General features: G+C 46.6%; 2 protein-coding genes and 1 long non-coding RNA gene across 3 annotated transcripts; 1 reads left to right on the forward strand and 2 right to left on the reverse strand.

The window, feature by feature from the left end:
• Window positions 1–1,044: 1,044 nt before the first annotated feature.
• Window positions 1,045–8,239, reverse strand: aldh4a1 (aldehyde dehydrogenase 4 family, member A1). The gene is made up of 15 exons (XM_069531135.1): window positions 7,929–8,239; window positions 5,896–5,989; window positions 5,656–5,748; window positions 5,531–5,578; window positions 4,603–4,758; window positions 4,313–4,462; window positions 4,131–4,205; window positions 3,824–4,011; window positions 3,633–3,706; window positions 3,325–3,521; window positions 3,136–3,183; window positions 2,910–3,062; window positions 2,685–2,806; window positions 1,977–2,095; window positions 1,045–1,899 (listed from the first exon to the last, which is right to left on the reverse strand). Exons 1-15 carry the CDS (start codon window positions 7,967–7,969, stop codon window positions 1,787–1,789), a joined length of 1,671 nt encoding a protein of 556 aa, XP_069387236.1. The 5' UTR covers window positions 7,970–8,239; the 3' UTR covers window positions 1,045–1,786.
• Window positions 8,240–8,663: 424 nt separating this feature from the next.
• Window positions 8,664–9,234, forward strand: LOC138411349 (uncharacterized). Its single transcript, XR_011243986.1, has 2 exons — window positions 8,664–8,799; window positions 9,010–9,234. It is a non-coding gene; the product is annotated as an uncharacterized lncRNA (long non-coding RNA).
• A 3,546-nt stretch (window positions 9,235–12,780) lies between these two features.
• LOC109645585 (protein phosphatase 1 regulatory subunit 15B-like) lies at window positions 12,781–16,350 on the reverse strand. The gene is made up of 2 exons (XM_020111203.2): window positions 13,851–16,350; window positions 12,781–13,750 (listed from the first exon to the last, which is right to left on the reverse strand). Exons 1-2 carry the CDS (start codon window positions 15,612–15,614, stop codon window positions 13,532–13,534), a joined length of 1,983 nt encoding a protein of 660 aa, XP_019966762.2. The 5' UTR covers window positions 15,615–16,350; the 3' UTR covers window positions 12,781–13,531.
• Window positions 16,351–17,149: the final 799 nt, after the last annotated feature.

The raw sequence follows: 17,149 nt of genomic DNA on the forward strand, positions 1-17,149 counted from the left end.
TTATATTATATTAAATTATATTATATTATATTATATTATATTATATAAATTATATTATATTATATTATATTATATTAAATTAAATTAAATTATAACCCTAAAAGAAAATATCGTGGACGAGTTTCCTTCTCATCACTGAACCTGCACTTACTGAAACTATCACCTCAGACTAAACTCGGATGGAACTAAGGTTTTAATTCTCCTCCTGGACTTGAGCTTTTGATACGATTTGATCACGACGTCCTTTTCACTTGTCGTGAGAAGGTGGTTTGTCTGACTGAGTCCTGAACAAAACGTACATTAAAGGGAAAAAGTTCTAAGCCAGCGTTGGAGATCACGTCTGACAAACAGCTGTTTTGAGGTTCCACAGGGCAGCTGCCTTGGACCAGTATAATTCTCACTGTACATGCTGCCACAGGGTGACACAGTGCACAATGTTCCCACAGTTACGCAGATGAAACACAACTGTACATCGCTGTTGAGCCGAATTATAACACTCTTTTCGTTCCATCACTAAATGTCTGTCAGCAATAAATACATGGATGAGCAATAATTTCCTGAAGCTTCATGAGGATAAACACAAAACCTTTAGTTGGCCCCAAATCAAAAAGAGAAATACTGGAAAATAATGTGAATCCTTGGAATAAATCAGAGACAAGTGGATATTGTAGACGCTGATCTGAGTTTCACAATAACAAGGAAACCAAAACCTTTTTCCCACCTTAGAAACATAGCAAAGGTAGCAGACGTCTTCTACGTGTAGGGCTCCTCTTCTTCATCCTAAGATATTTGTGTTCTTACAGTTTCACGTCCATCACGTGTTAGAAACCTCGTCAACACGTCCACTCGCTTACTTGGAAGGTTCCACACATTTTACCAGGAAGCTGCAGGAGAAGATCCAGAAAAATGTCCAGAGACACTGACTCAGACATTTCTTCTCACATACAGAACCACCAGAACATGTGAGGAACATGTGAGGAACATGTCTGAAAACAGCTTCAGTCACAACACATGTTGAAAAAGTTCACCAATAAAACACGGCAGTTTTATTAATAATTTAATATTTATTGTCAAAAAACGATCTGTGTGTAATTACAGTTGTTAAGGCATCAGAGTAATGAAAATATGATAAATCTTTTGTTTGAGCTCAAGATTCAAGTGCAACATGAAAAATAACCTTTGACCTCGTTTTTGTACGTTATCAGAATATTTTCAGCAGGTTTCAAACGTAAGTGGAAGAAAAATGGTTTAAAGACGTCGTCACATCATGAAAATAAAGTCACAAACTGAAGCTGCAGTTTTTGGTTTCGAAACAAGTCGACGTCACTGGAGCTTCTTTAACATTTAAACCAACAAATATTACACAATCAAATCTTCAGTTTCATATGTAAAATAAACTATAAATTCTAACTTTATTTAATTCAGGACAGAATTAGTCTGATATTGATTCAGTTTCATGTCAAGCTCCACAATTAAAAGACAAACTGATCACATGAAAAAACTATTAATAGATTAGTTTTCTGATATTTAACAGTCTAACGATCTATCAATGATCAGTTGTTTCAGATGAGGACATCTTCCAACAGGACAATGTGACAGAGGATGAAGACATTAATCATTCAATCGTTTCAGCTGTAACTTTGCAGGATGATTCTGTGGGTTGATGATGTGGACGTAGACGTGACCTCTCATTCACCTCCAGGTTCAGTGCAAAGAGGGACATGATGGAGACAACCTGTTTGTGTGGTTGAAGCTGATTGGACGGAGGTCTCGGATTGGACAGCTCTCAACCCATGTAGGGATACCTCCAGTCACGGAGGGGGATGTTTGTCTGTTTCACCACCTGCGGAGACGTCCACCTCAGGACGTAGTGAGAACCTCCAGGTTTGTCGTTGGTCCCTTGATGAAGACAGGAAGAAGAGTTTAGATGACAGAGCAGCAGCAGCATCACTGTGACTCCAGATCACGACTCTCACCTGAAGCTCTGGCGCCACCAAATGGCTGCTGGGCAACGACGGAGCCGGTGGATTTATCGTTGACGTAGTAGTTTCCTGCAGCATTTCTCAAAGCGACTGCAGCTTCATCGATCACAGACCTGCCACACAAAACCTCAGTGATGAAAACTGGCTCAGCTGTTTCACTATTATTGCATTTGCTTTTATTTTGTAGTTACTTCAGGTGATTTGCTTCCTGTAACCGATACAGGCTGTGACTCTGTCTCTGTTCTTACCTGTGTTATAAATAAAGTTGGTTTGGTTTGAGTGACAGAATCATCTCTTCACTCTCTTGTCTGGACCTCCAGTGACCTCAGACTGACCTCACTGTGACCTCACTCTGACCTCCAGTGACCTCACTGTGACCTCACTGTGACCTCAATCTGACCTCCAGTGACCTCACTCTGACCTCACTCTGACCTCAATCTGACCTCACTCTGACCTCAGGCTGACCTCACTCTGACCTCAGACTGACCTCACTGTGACCTCACTCTGACCTCACTCTGACCTCACTCTGACCTCAGACTGACCTCACACTGACCTCACTCTGACCTCACTCTGACCTCAATCTGACCTCAGACTGACCTCACTCTGACCTCACTCTGACCTCACTCTGACCTCACTGTGACCTCACTGTGACCTCACTGGTTAGATGACGGGCTCGTCTTCAGTGTGTGTGGATGAACTTACTGATCCTGAGCGAACACGGCTCCTGTCAGAGCGTAGGGTGACGTGTTGTCAATCAGACGCAGAACTTCCTTGTACTCGTCGTCAGGATAAACGTAAACCGTCAGAACCGGCCCAAAGATTTCCTGCACAACACAAACTGCGTTACATCAGCTTGAGCTCACACATCACAGACATCACAGACAACGGCCTTAAAACACCCTGATAATGGTCCGATGGCGTCTGCACCTCATTCATGATGGCGTCCTGCGGGTCCGTGGTCTCGATGATGGTCGGCTCCACAAAATATCCCTTCCTTTTGTCACACTTTCCTCCGGCGATGACCTTCAGGCTCGGAGACGACTCGGCGTGATCGAGCCACTTCTTAATGCGACTGAACGACTGCAGGAGGAAGAGAGAGACGTCAGGAATAAAAAGACAAAAAGAGAGAAGTGAAGTGAAGAGGAAACTGAACCTTGTCGTCGATGACGGCGGAGAAGAAGCTGCTGAAGTCTTCAACAGGCTGATGAAGATAAACAACATTAACCTTTAACTGAAGCTGAAAACATTCTGCAGAAAACTGTTTGTGTTCATTCAACAGGTTTTAAAGGAGGATGAAGTCCATGCAGCTGAGTGAGAGCTGACGGTGTTTAAATGAACTCACGTCTCCTACGCTGATGTCTCTATGAATGTCCAGGAGTCCCTGTTTGATCTGCGGCCACACGCTCTCAGCCACATACATCCTCGAGCACGCCGAACACTTCTGTCCTCCGTACTCGAACGCAGAGCGAATTGTCCCCGTCACCACGCTCTGGACATCGGCAGAGCTGTGGACGAAGTGGAAGTTCTTCCCGCCACACTCTGAAAGCACCAGGAGACACGTTCAGTGAGCGAGGACTCACAGGACGCTGAGAGCAAGACAAATGTGGACTGATGATGGTCTGACCACCACTCGTTAGAGGTCGTTCTCACCTCCTGCCAGTCGAGGGAACGTCCTATACCTGTCCAGGTTCTGTCCCACTTGTCTCCAGAGATGCTTGAACGTTCTGAGGAACAAGCTCAGTTACAGTCACTGTGATGACGTCATTCATTCAGTCAGTTTTCACTGATTCATCAACAGTGAAATAAAAAATAGTGATGTATTAAAAACAGTGACGTCTTACGGGACGCTGCCGGTGAAGTTGATTCCTGCAAGGTGCTCAGAGGAGGTGACGGAGTCTCCGAACACGGGGCCATCAGCTGGGAGGAACTGGATGATGTTTGGCGGAAGACCACACTCCCTCAAGACTCTGTAGACGGCGTAGCTCGCAGAGATGGCGGCGTCACTGGGCTTCCACAGAACCACGTTACCCTGAGAAAAGATCAGTCTGTTGATCCTCAGACACTCGTCATTCCTTCAGTGATAATGTTGTGTATCAATAATCACAAACACATCACCACAGCTGACAGAGACCATGAGTCCACACTCACCATCAGAGTCGGGGTTCCCGCCAGGTTTCCACCAATAGCAGTGAAGTTAAATGGAGCCACAGCTGCTACAAAGCCCTGAGCAAGAGAAGAAGAGATGAGACCAGCACCAGAGGCTCAATCATCCCTCAGGACAAACTCTGCGACCTGCAGAAGAAACTGTCGCTGTAATGACACCTCCTCACCTCCAGGCCGCGGTACAGCATCGTGTTAGTGCTTCCCTCTGCGTCGATCGGCTGCTGACTCTCCAGCTCGACGGCGTGTTTGGCGTTGAACCTGAAGAAGTCGATGAGCTCTGCAGCGGCGTCGATCTCGGCCTGGATGACCGTCTTCCCCTGCAGCGAAGAGGTCAGAGGTTAACGAGGTTAACGCAGAGCGAGCGTCTGTGAGAACGACACGTTCCTTAAACGCAGCGTCTGTCTGACCTCGTCACTGACTCTGATCAAACTGACTCCGCTGGTCTCGTCTCACGTACCTGTCCGATCATGGTCTTGGCGAGGATCTCTGCTCTCCTCGGTCCACTGATGACATCAGCAGCTTTGAACAGGACCTGAGCTCGGTCCTGAACCGGTTTCAGGTCCCACTCTCTCCTCGCCGCCATGGACGCCAGGATGGCTTTGTTGATGAGCTCCTGAGGAGGAGGAGAGCTGTGAGAGTGTGCAGAAAATACAATAGCTCCCCCTGCTGGTCGGAGTCAGATCCACTGATTCGAGCAGCTTCATGTGACTCAGACAATAAAAAAAGATTTGTTCTAAAACCACTTTGACCTCTGACCTCTGCAGTAGAAACGGTGAACCTCAGACAAAGTTAGTAAAAGATAAAGTTAATAAACCATAACAGATGATAAAAGTACTGAAACTATGCTACATGAACTTTTATCATTTAAACCGTGTGTCCGTCCTAAACAAGATTCTCTGTCACACCTGATCCTTTTTCTTTGCTCAGAGTCAAGTATAGGTAGACTCCGCCCACGTATGTGATGACGACAGGACGTACGTGAGACAAAATTCTTTCGTCCCTGAATCAGCAGACTCAGAGTCATGGCACCAACACAAACCACAGCTTCTTCCCCATGGCTGTGAAGAGACTGCTGCAGGAATCATCATCACGACCCCCCCCTCACTCCTGATACTGACTACTACTCTTTTTAAACTTTCTACATTGCACTTTATTTTTTTTACTATTTATATTACCTTTTAATATATTTTATGCCCATTGTAGCTGCTAAAGTACAAGAGATGCGACCGAACAAAATGTCGCTGCACTTATTGCAATGACAATAAAGCTTCTTTATTCTAACAGATGAAACATGAACAAACATGAACAAACATGAACAAACATGAACAAACATGAACAGATGCTCTGACAGAATGTGTTCTAGGTGCGTTCAACACGATTCTTACCTTGTCAGCGTAGCAGAACTTCGCCACCTTGTGTGAGTGGTTGAACGGCTGTGAACACAGACAGAATCAGTTACTCATGGATTCGTCTCTTCAGTGTGTGAACTGTGTCTCTATCACTGACTCACTGATAACTGATATCTGACGTCTGACGTCCACACATGTTCGTCTCCCACCACACACGGGATCTCCTCTGTCGCCCCCTTCAGGCCATCCAGGGCCTGAAACACCAGAGGTCAGGATGAAGCAGGTGTTCGCACGGAGTTTTCTCCAGATCAACTTTTCTTTAGTGTGGACGGGGATTCAAACTGATACAGAGACAAGACACTTGTGTGACAGTTTGACAATATCAAAAACCTCAGATTCACCTTCAGCAGCTCGACTCTCTCTGAACTCCCTTCAGTGAACGACAGGATGGGCTCGTTCTTCACCTGTACCCCCGCACATGCACTCGTCCTCAACCTACACACACACACACACACACACACACACACACACAGTGAGAGAGAGAGGCAACAGGTTAAAGTTTATCCAGATGACAAACTTGTGATGTGACGCTGCGACCAGGTGAAGGTCGTCTGTCTCGCAGCTTCAGGACTGAAGCCAAATGTGTGTTTGATCAGCACTTGTCAGTTCCATGTGTGAACTCTTCAAAGACGTGATTCCAGAGGCTCGACACGTCATCCCCTCCGACTAGATTTCTAGCAGCTAAATATCCAGACTACAGCCAATCAGAGAGCAGGACAGGGTGAAGGTGCTATAAAGTTAAAGCTCCTCCTGGTAAAAGATGGTAAAGTGTCAGACCACCTGTCGTCAGTCAGTCCTGAAGCATGAACTCACAGACTGTAAAACTCCTGGAGTGTGAACCAGTCTGTTTGTTTTCTCACTGCTTCAGTTCAGTTTGATCCAGTTTGAAAACAAACCTCAGCGGCTCGGAGCGTCGTCTGCTCCGCATTTATGATTAACTGAAGGTCGGGGGGGTCAAGCTGTAACAGCCTGTTTCTACATGTGAGTCGCCAGCAGAGACGCCAGCAGAGACACATCTGGAGCAAGTTCAGTTTCTCCTGTTCTTACAGACGTCACAGAAAAACAAACGCTTGTTCTTTCCGAGAATCGGATTCTCAGAACTCGGAGGGAGAACGTGCAGAGAAGTTGAACCTGACTCCAGCTGATATCTGATCTGAGTACAGCACATGTACCACACATAACTACACACACTAACACACAACTACACACAATCTTTCAGCTTTCAGATCTGCACAGAACATTTTCTGCATCTCAGTAAAATGTCCAGAAAATGACCCAATGAGAGAAAATGTCTCCTCTTCTCACTTTATAACGTCAGTAAACTTTGTCCTCAGGAGTTTGTCTCAGTCTCTAGTTTACAGCTGATGTTCATTTATCAATTATGTCCTTCAGCTCCCAGTCAGGCTCCACCCCCCCGCTCCTCCAAATATGGTTACTTCTGGTTTCAGAAGACCAAGTTGGAGCTGAACACAATGTGAAACTGGTTTATTAGTACACGTCACTCTGACAGTCCGCGGCTGACACGCCTGTTCACGATGCTCCTGCTGCAGCTCCGAGATGGAGACCGTGATGGAAGAACCAAGATGGCCACGGACTTTTATTTATATTTGTACCTGCACAAACACACCAGAGCAAATTCTTAGTATGTGTGAACCTACTTGGCAATAAACCCAGATTGTGATTTTTGTTTTGAATGGAGACGCCACAAGTTCAAGTTAAGCCTTTTTCAATTTCATCATGAGTTTAACACTCTTAACCAGAAACAGCCCAATGACACTGAACTAATCTAAATAGAAAACAGAAAAAGAATTCTCCAGTCACGAGTTTAAAATGTTAATGAGCCGTGTCCCCTGTGACAACTGGAACAGGGACCTGGATTCGAGCTGTGCAGGGCCCTCAGAGTCCCTTAGAACGCCCCTGTGTGTCACCAGGAACCAAACACTGCTACGATCATTTCAGTTATATAACAGAACGTTTCACAGCCTCCATTTTGAGGTGAAGCTCAGGTTAACGAGCTGTGACTCTGCACCTGAACACAACACCTCCATGTGATTGACAACATTCAACATGTGATCACTGATCGATCACATCGGTCATCGATTAACTGTCTCATCAGAGCGACGGAAGAGCTTCAACCTGTCAATCACCCGCGGACACGGTACAAAGCATGTGGTGCAGAAACACGTCTCACCGGGGGGACAGGGGACAGGTGGGGGACAGGGGACAGGCTAACTTTAGCTTTAATCAGCTAACAAGAGCTAGCAGGAGCTAACTTTAGCTAACTTTAGCTAACTTTAGCTAACATGCTGGAGACGTCACCCCGGGGTGAGGCGGTCTCGTGTCCGCTCATGTGAGCCTGTCTCTGGGTACCTACCCCCGCCAGGACCGAGCCACCGCCGCCCTCACACGGAGCATGTTCCCCCGCTGGCTGGAAAGCAGAACCGACAGAAAGCAGCGGACAGACCGTGACACTGAGCCGCAGGACAGACACCGACACACGGATCGGTCACTGACCGGGAGTCGATCCAGATCCAGACTCCACCACCGACTGAGGGGGCGTCACCGCGACTGAGGGCTGAAGCTCAAACACTTCCGATGCAATGACGTCAATGATCAGTGATCAGTGATTGGAACTGATCGGTGATCAGATCAGACCACTGATCAGTGACCGAACCAAGATGTTCTATTGATTCTAATCTGACACATCCGTTCATCACCCCCCTCTCTGTCAGTTGGAACGTTCCACAGGCGGGTGTGTTTCCGGCCAATCAGAGAACAGTAAAATATCCTCAGCCAATCACAGACCGCAGCTCCACGTGATGTCTTTTTTATGTAAACTGCTTTATTGACAAACAGCAGTGACGTCAGGATCACGAACGTTTTCACACGTGTTGTTCTGACGTCACTAAACAGGATGTTTATCATTCAAACATTTCAGTTAAGAAGGTTTAATGGGGGGGGGGGGGGCTCTGTCTCCACTGGGACTCCTCAGGACACAGATCTCAGATGGTCCTGGATTGGTCCTGGATCTTCTCCAGATCCTCTTCCCGCCCCTGGTGTTTCTCCAGCATGTTCCTCCCTGCAGATGTTTCCGTTCCTGAGTGTCGTGCTGAACTCCAGCTGCTGCGGATCCTCAGGGTTCTCCAGGTTTTCTGGAAGCTGGTGAAGAAAGGAGAACTCAGGCAGCAGATGATGTCTCAGCAGAAGATTCGAGTGTAGACTTGATGCATCAAAGAGACCAGAAGGTGGATCAACATACCAACGCTAACAGAAACATGAGTAACTGCCCCCCCCCCCCAAGTCTGCAGACCACAGCCTCCCCATATACCCCCCCACCCTGCATCACCCATTCTAACAGCACATCCATGAATGACTACAGTTCTCACTCTCTATGTGACATGTAGGTGTTTGCTTCCTATTGGACAGTTAAATCTAGATGTTTGTCCTTTATCCAGCTCCCTGCGTCCTCTCAGGGTTCGGTCTCAGGATGTTGGACGTGGGGTTGAACCCTTCATGCTTTGTGAGGAGCTTCCTTGTCTCGACATCAGGAGGAGGAAGATGTGTCGATGGCTCGGTCCGACCTTGTTCTTTATATTATTATCATCTGCTCCGTCATGAGATGGTTCTGCTTTTGTTCTTTGGACCATGAATCTTCTCTGTGGACAAATAAAATCTCTTTGACTTGATTCTTTTATTCAACATCTGTTTTCTCTTCAGAGTCTCCATCTGTGGTGTGATTGGTCGAGGATAATGTCAAGAAATGTCCTCGGCACTGAAGCGTGTGAGACGCTCAGGTGTGTCTCAGGTTACAGGTGTGTGAGTGTGTGTAAACAGTCATCAGTGTGTGTTGTGTGATGAGTTGTGCGATGACAGGAAGGGTGTGTGTCGCTGAGGCCTTTTCATCCTCAACCTGAGGATTTATCAGGAGGAAACTGCAAACACTCATTTATACGTTTGATGTTTCTGAGGCTGAGCGGCAACATCACAGTGATCTGACCAATCAGTGAGCAGCGTTCTGTTACTGTCGTCACCGCTGTGACACACTGCTGCAGACAAATCCACACAAAACATCAAATCTGTGTTTTTCACTTTGTTGTCTGACCCATGATGCACCACTAAAGACCCAGGATGCAGCATGGTGGAGGACTCTCTCTCTCTCTCTCTCTCTCTCTCTCTCTCATTACCTGGCGTCCCATCACACACCTGGAAGGGCGGAGCCTCGGCAGGCAAGAGCAGGTAAATCCTCAGCTCCTCATCTGAGCGTCAGTCGAGGAAACGCTGCAGCTGAAGGTGAGACACAAAGACTTTATATCATTTACACTGAGCTTCACTAATAATCACTTATTCAATAATCGTTCATTTGATAACATCTGTATATAGATAATAATCTAACATCTGTATTTGAAATGGCTGGTTTATTTATATTTGATCCAACAAACTCGAACATGTTTCATCCTGTTACACTGTTTATTTTCTGTTATTTATATTTGATTGTGTTTATATTCATAATTTACTTTGACTGATGTTTCTCATTTTAATTTCACTTAAAACACGTTAACGTTCTGTGAGACTGAAGAAACATTTATTTTTTTAAATAACGTATTTTTAGTTTTTTATTGTTTGATGTTGAAAATTCTCATGTTTGCAGATGTTGTTGATATTTATACGATTATTAGAGGATCAAACCTGAACAACTAATCAGTGAATTACCAAGCGACGCCGCTCTACTGTGTCATTTTAATATTGTTTAACTTCACCCTTTTTTTTTTTATCCTGACGATCTCGTCCTTTCTCTGTCCCTAAAATGAATTCAGTAACACTACAGCTCCCATGAGCCTCGGCTGCTGTTGCTATGGAGAAGATGAGGCTGTAAATTGAGAAGACATTGTCATGGTTACTGAATGGACTGAAACATTAGTCTTTAAAAGCTTTAATAAGCTTCAGCTCATTGTTGATGTGAAGCTCTGTGATTGGCTGACTGTTCATGAAATGCATCCTGGGAGTCGTATTTCTTCTGATCCAATGACACCTGAATATTTACATGTTTTTACTTTTCAATAAAGTTTTATGTCGGGTTCATATTTGATACAAAGATGAAACAAAAACTACACATGTACTTCCTGCACACAATCCCATGATGCACTCTGTTCTACCTGAAGAGTGCAGGTAATGATCTGTCATCACTTCCTGTTGCAGCCTGAACAGGAAACAACAGGTGAAACACTCGGGGGTCCCTCAGGAGGTTTGTGTCTCAGGTGTGTCTGTCTCTGTCCTCAGGTCTAATGACGTCCTGAAAAAACCTGATCAGATGTGAGTGCGTCCAGATCACATGATGAGCTCGTCATTCTCTCATCCAATCACAGATCAACATTCTTCTCACTTGAGCTTCAGTCTGTCTCCCTCTGCTGGACGCTGTGAGGACCGCGTCGTCTCTCAACCCTCGGATGCTCTGCCCTTCTTGGTCTACCCCTCCAGAATGGACGCCGCTGGCCTCGGACTCTACAAAGGCCCTCTGAGCGGCCCCGGGCTCCTGCCGTACCTGACCCCCTTCCACCACCATGGACACTTCAGCGTGTACGAGTGTCCCTTCGAGCCGGCATTCATCCAGAAACGAAACGAACGCGAGCGTCAGAGAGTAAAGTGCGTGAACCAGGGATACGCCAAACTGAGGGACCACCTGCCGGGTCAGAGCGCTGACAAACGCCTCAGCAAGGTGGAGACGCTGCGCGCCGCCATCAGGTACATCAAGTATCTGCAGGGACTGGTGGAGCTTGAAGATGGGGGCCACAACGGGGCCGGGTCCCCCAACACTTCAGCCCCTGGACCAGACTGAGGGGGTCACAGGTTACTGTCCACCACCGGGGGCGCTCATAGGTTTAATACAGCTCTGTCCAACAAACATCATAGAAGCAGAACTCGGCCACAAGAACAAGAACAGAACCAGACCATGAAACAAGAACCAGAACAGAACAGAGCCAGAACCTGAACCTGAACAGAGAACGAGACCAGAACCAGCATCTCAGAGGATGAATTAGATTCAGTTCCTGATCCAGGTCGAAACACTGCTGCAGTGACACTCACTGACTTGCAGGGGGCGCTGTATGATGCCAGGTCTGAGAGTAGAGCTCCCCCTGCTGGACAAACTAAGTAAAATCTCAGAGAAGAAAAACATTGTCATCATTAAAAACTGGTTTCACTTCATATTCTTTAAATCAGCTCCTGATCAACGAGCTCATGAAACTTTAGACAAATAAAAGATTTTTTTACCAAAATAAAATCCAGTTTTCTTTTTTCTGATCTTCATTGATCAGCTGATTCAAACGTCACTTGTTTGTTCTGCAGGACGAAGGATCAGATCGTCATCATTGTCCCACACACTGAAACACAGAGCCCCCTGGTGTCTGGCTGCAGTATAGGTCATAAACCCCTCCTCCTCCACGTTAGCTGATGGGACATAAACCAAACTAAGTTTGTCAAAGATGGTTTATAGACAGCAGCAACAGATACTGAAGTATGAATTAAAGCTGCTATAAACAGCAACAGGTCAGCGCAGGTATTAGCAGAGTTAATTTACATCACCTGGGATTAGAACTCACAACCTTAGTCATGACCTCATGACCTCAATGAGACTGACCCACTCCCCCACTCTAACAGTGTCATGACAGTTTCTGACGTTTATTTTCATGAGTGAGAAACAGATGTTTGAAGATGATGTATTTCCACTGAGTGCAAAAGGTGACATCATAAAAATGTCAAAACAGTTTCTAAATATCTGTTTGTTATAAAATTCTGAAACGACCAAGACATGAAAATATTGTCACTAACTTTTGTTGCTTATTTAGTGAAGATTTCCAGTAAAACATTTAGACGCACTGTGGATAAATCAAACATCTGGCAGGATGAAGCAGGTTTGGTGTCAGCTGATCAGAAACTGTGGGAGGAGACTGAATTAGTTTTAACATTAAGAAAAACAAGAGGGACCAGCAGCCCGACTATTATGATAATAATATTATAATAACAATAATATAAGTATAATACTATGAATTATAATAATAATTATAATAATATAATATTTATTCTAATTATTATTACAAGAATAATTATTATAGTGATTAATAAAATAATAACAATAGTAAAATAACATTAATATAATGATAATCATTTAATAATAACATGTGGGGCCTCAGAGGGCCCCAGGTTGAGTGAGGACAGAGACGACGACTGAGGATTCTTTACTTTTTATTCCACAGTGGTGAACATCACACCAATCAGGTGTATTGATTGATTATCAGTGATTAGTGAGTCTGATAAATCCTCAATGAAGTTCATGCAGATTAAACTTCCTGTCACATGACAACTCTTCATCTTTGGCTTCAGAGATGAAACTAAAACAAACTGAGCAGCAACGATTAAAAGACTCAGAGTCCAGCTGCAGTTTGACTCCTGAGTCAGAGACGTGGATTCTACCTGATCGATTCATCTCTAATCAATGACCGATTGAGAATCTGCTGCTTTTCTCCATCTCTTAAAAACTTGAAGTTTTTGTGTTGGACAAATCGAGACGTTTGAAGACGTCACGTTAAAAACACTGATCAGAAGTTAAATCCATCAATAAAGAGATCAATGATTCTGTGTCTCAGATTAATCCTGAATCTGTTTCTCAGTTTCTCTTCGTTCATGATGAAAACAGCAGAAATACTCACGTCTGAAACTAAACACTGATCAGGACACAGTCACAAACCTTCCAATTCACCAAATCCTCACCAATACCTCATCAATACCTCACAGGTTTATTGAATACGTTTGTCAGAAAGTTTCGCTGAATCTCATGAAGCTGCAGAAAAACAGACGAGGACTCGAGTCAGTGAAGAGATCAACAGATCTGAGTCTGTTTCTGTGTCTCTCTATGTTTCTGTGTCTTTGTCTCTCGTCAGTATGATGACAACTTGTTTTTAATCAACAAGTGCAGCTTTTCATTTAATCAGTTTGAGGTGTGTTTTCCTCCCGGACATGGAGGACAACGAGGCGGTGGTAAACCAGCCGGCGGTGTTGCGGCTGCAGGCAGTAGCTGATGCTCTGCTCCACCTCCTGGCAGCGTCGCAGGAATCGGCAGCGGTCCCGAGCCAACTGCTCCCAGGGGCTCCGGCGGTCCTCACATCCGAGGAAGAACTCCTCCACATGGTCACAGAAACGAACCTGAGAGGAAGAGAGAAGAAACTTTCAGCCGATTGATGACTTTAACTTAACTTTATCATCACAGAGAATAAAAACAGAGGCTGAGACATGAGACACGGACCTTTTTGGTTGAAGCAGCGCTCTGAGATGAGGAGGAGGAGGAAGAGGAGGAGGAAGAGGAGGTGGCCGCGGGGGGGGCAGTCAGCTCAGAGAAGCCGCTGTCCAGACGCTCCTCGGCCTCGTCCTTCCTGTATTTAGGAGGAGAAGCTGTTTTTTGGTGGGGGGAGTGTGGGGGGGTCTGGGGGGCCCTCTTGGCCTTTGGAGACACCTTGTCGGACCCTTTTGTCCTGATTGGGGCCTGGAAGTTAAAGGGGCTGTAGGGGTCGGACGAGCAGCTGAACAAGCTCAACAGACGGATGCTCTCAACATCGTCAGCCTCGCTCGCCGAAGTCAAGTCGTCCCAGACGTCGAGGCTGGACAGAGGGGAGGGGAGGGGAGGGGAGGCAGTGGGGGCGGTGGAGGGTGGTGTGGCGGTCCTGGGCTGCTCGCTGTGTAGCTGGGCGCTGAAGCTTCGGGGGTTGTACGGGTCCAGACTTTGGCACAACGAGTTCCAGAGATGCTCGGACTCTGAGTCTACGCTGTCAGAGTCCGACAGATCAGATGACCCCTCACTGTCAAATCCATCATCATCATCATCGTCATCGTCATCGTCACTGGACTCTGATAGGCTGCTGCTGCTGTCGTCATCACTGCAGGGGCAGCCCATGATGAAGGCGATGGCTTTGTTCTGGCACAGGGGGGCGGAGAGCACCTTATTGTCCGCGGACTGACCCTCATCAGCTGAGTGCTGTTGGTCCTCGTCTGTGTTCTCTGATGCTCCCTCAGACAACTCGTCCTGCATCGTGGTCACACAGTTTTCCGTCGGTTGCGTCTCTTCACTCAAGGTCTTCACCAGGAAGTGTTCCTCCTCCAGACTGGAGTAACCATTGTCCTGATCAGGGGTCAGAAGTGGTGACTGGCTGAAGGCGCCGCCTCGTGGGCTGCTACTGATGCTGAGGTCTGGAGTGGACCCCTCTGTGTTCTGGACTGTGTGAAGACCTCCATTGTCAGCCAGCTCCTCTTTGTGCTCAGTAGCTCCAGTGTTTTCTCCCAGAGTCGGTTCCTCGCCACCGCTCTGAACAAACACATGGGTTGTTTCTGCAGGGGGGGGATTTGTCCCTGGCTGTTGTGGACAGAGTTGGTTTGTCTCCATCTGGTCCTCAGTCCAGGACAAAGCTCTCTGTGAACTGTCCTCACCCCCCCACAAACTGCCCCACCACGTCCCCCCGTGACTGCCCCTCCACCAGTCCGCCCCCCCCCTGGGTTGGACTTCCTGAGCTGGGTTCATCAGAACATGGTTCACAAAGGTTCTGAAAGAGGACAAATATCCGACCCGGGTGTGCGGACACAGGTTCCTCTCCTCTGTGTCTGTGATGCCCAAGTCCCGCAGGGACCCGGCGGTGAGCCACGGTGGAGCGGAGCCGTGTCCGGGCTCCAGCGGCCCCGCGGCCCCGTCCTGCTGACACCGCATGTCGGTCAGGTGTGCGGCCGCGTGCTGCGTTAACGGCATCACGTGCTCCAGCTGTTTCAAAAAGTCTCTTTCTTCGTCAGTGAAGCTTCTCTGTTCACCTGCTCCGCTCCACCGGGGGCCCCCGTCGGCCGTGGCCCGGCCCGGGGCCCGAACCGGGAGGTATTTCTGCACAAATGACAGCGCGGGCCTTGACACCAGGCCGATCCACGAGCTTTCCTGACTGACAAGGCCGGCAGACATGACACCGAGCCCGGCCGGAGAGGACGAGCTCTGCCCGCCGGATAAATGACCGTCATCCGTCATATTGTTGAACATGTCGCTGACGTTCAAAGTGTCAGATATAAAGCATGAAGGGACGGTCTGGAGCTGGTTCCGGTCCGGGGCTCAGCGGCAGCTTCACGGGGCTCTGGAACACTTTAAACTGGAACACTTTAAACTGGAACACATTAAACTGGAACACATTAAACTGGAACACTTTAAACTGGAACACTTTAAACTGGAACACATTAAAAGTCCTTCGTGGATCTTTACTCTTGATTCTTCACTGACTCTCACTCACACCGACTCCACGACCACCGAGAACCCAGGAAACATGAGCCGTCAGCCGGGCGGGCTCCGCGGTGTCGGCGCCTGTTGGCCCGCGGTGGTTGGACATCTTCCTCGTGGACAGTTTGGAACAGAAATTAAAGCTGAACACGGTCGAGTCCAGATCCGAGGACAGAACCAGGTCTGAGGACGGAACCGAATCCATCGAGTCTGATGCGGATCTCCGGGAGACGAGCCGGTGCAGTTAGCGGGTTAGCTTAGCAGCAGCAGCTAGCTGACGGTTAGTTCCGCACACAGCGACAGATCTCAGAGGTTGAACCCGGAGGACGTGACTCTGGATGAGGGTTAAAGTCTCCGTGGTCCCGGTTCGGATCCTCTTGACCGTCTTGTCTCGGTTCGGTTCTTCTTCGGATATTTCATCAGAAAGTTAAGGGACCGTCAACTCTAACACGTCTTTCCGGTGACGTAAGGTGGAGCTGCGCTAAGGGATCGTCGCAGTTTTACTGAAGCGGAGGGAGCGAACAAAGATCACGTGGCCTCGAGAAACGTACTTGACTTCCGGTCACCGGAAGCTTCAGTCTTTATATATCTATGATCAGTCTGGTCTGATTATAGATATATAAAGAGGGTCTGATCCTGTTTAAACCATAGATATATAAAGAGGGTCTGATCCTGTTTAAACCATAGACTGTATATAAAGAGGGTCTGATCCTGTTTAAACCATAGACTGTATATAAAGAGGGTCTGATCCTGTTTAAATCATAGATATATAAAGAGGGTCTGATCCTGTTTAAACCATAGACTGTATATAAAGAGGGCCTGATCCTGTTTAAACCATAGATATATAAAGAGGGTCTGATCCTGTTTAAACCATAGATATATAAAGAGGGTCTGATCCTGTTTAAACCATAGATATATAAAGAGGGTCTGATCCTGTTTAAACCATAGACTGTATATAAAGAGGGTCTGATCCTGTTTAAACCATAGACTGTATATAAAGAGGGTCTGATCCTGTTTAAACCATAGATATATAAAGAGGGTCTGATCCTGTTTAAACCATAGACTGTATATAAAGAGGGTCTGATCCTGTTTAAACCATAGACTGTATATAAAGAGGGTCTGATCCTGTTTAAACCATAGATATATAAAGAGGGTCTGATCCTGTTTAAATCATAGACTGTATATAAAGAGGGTCTGATCCTGTTTAAACCATAGACTGTATATAAAGAGGGTCTGATCCTGTTTAAACCATAGACTGTATATAAAGAGGGTCTGATCCTGTTTAAACCATAGACTGTATATAA

The sequence above is a fragment of the Paralichthys olivaceus genome, chromosome 2, assembly GCF_024713975.1.
Source record: "Paralichthys olivaceus isolate ysfri-2021 chromosome 2, ASM2471397v2, whole genome shotgun sequence".
Taxonomy (NCBI): Eukaryota; Metazoa; Chordata; class Actinopteri; order Pleuronectiformes; family Paralichthyidae; genus Paralichthys; species Paralichthys olivaceus.